At 51.3% G+C, this 312-nt stretch overlaps 1 protein-coding gene across 1 annotated transcript in view; it reads right to left on the bottom strand.

The window, feature by feature from the left end:
• Window positions 1–93: 93 nt before the first annotated feature.
• RUSC2 (RUN and SH3 domain containing 2) overlaps window positions 94–312 on the bottom strand; it is a 15,607-nt gene continuing 15,388 nt past the window's right edge. Inside the window, 1 exon segment of the mRNA XM_009076522.1 lies at window positions 94–187. Coding sequence (XP_009074770.1) covers window positions 94–187 — 94 coding nt within the window.

Raw genomic sequence — 312 nt, 5'->3', positions numbered from 1 at the left:
ACAGTTACTGTATTTTGTAATGGCAAGAAAGGTAAGAAACTAGCAAGAAGCTGTGTTTGTTCCTCTGGCAGACTGGACTACCCCAGAGGAGCCTCAGGAGCTGGAGATGACCTGCAGAATATCCCCTTTGTTGAAGCTCAGTTGTCCTGCCTCAGTGGCAATATGATGGCAAAGAGCTTTCACCTCACTGCAGGCAGAGGGAGAGAAGGGTTAGCTCACAACAGTACACTCATCCCATTCAGGGACCACCATAGGCACAGAGGAGGGAGGAAACCACTCCTTGCTTCCCTTTCCAGCCAGGCTCCCAGCTGC

Source organism: Acanthisitta chloris, unplaced genomic scaffold (assembly GCF_000695815.1).
Source record: "Acanthisitta chloris isolate BGI_N310 unplaced genomic scaffold, ASM69581v1 scaffold5396, whole genome shotgun sequence".
Lineage (NCBI taxonomy): Eukaryota > Metazoa > Chordata > Aves > Passeriformes > Acanthisittidae > Acanthisitta > Acanthisitta chloris.
The sequence above is the reverse complement of the archived record's forward strand: the minus strand, read 5'-3'. Positions and strand labels throughout refer to the sequence as shown.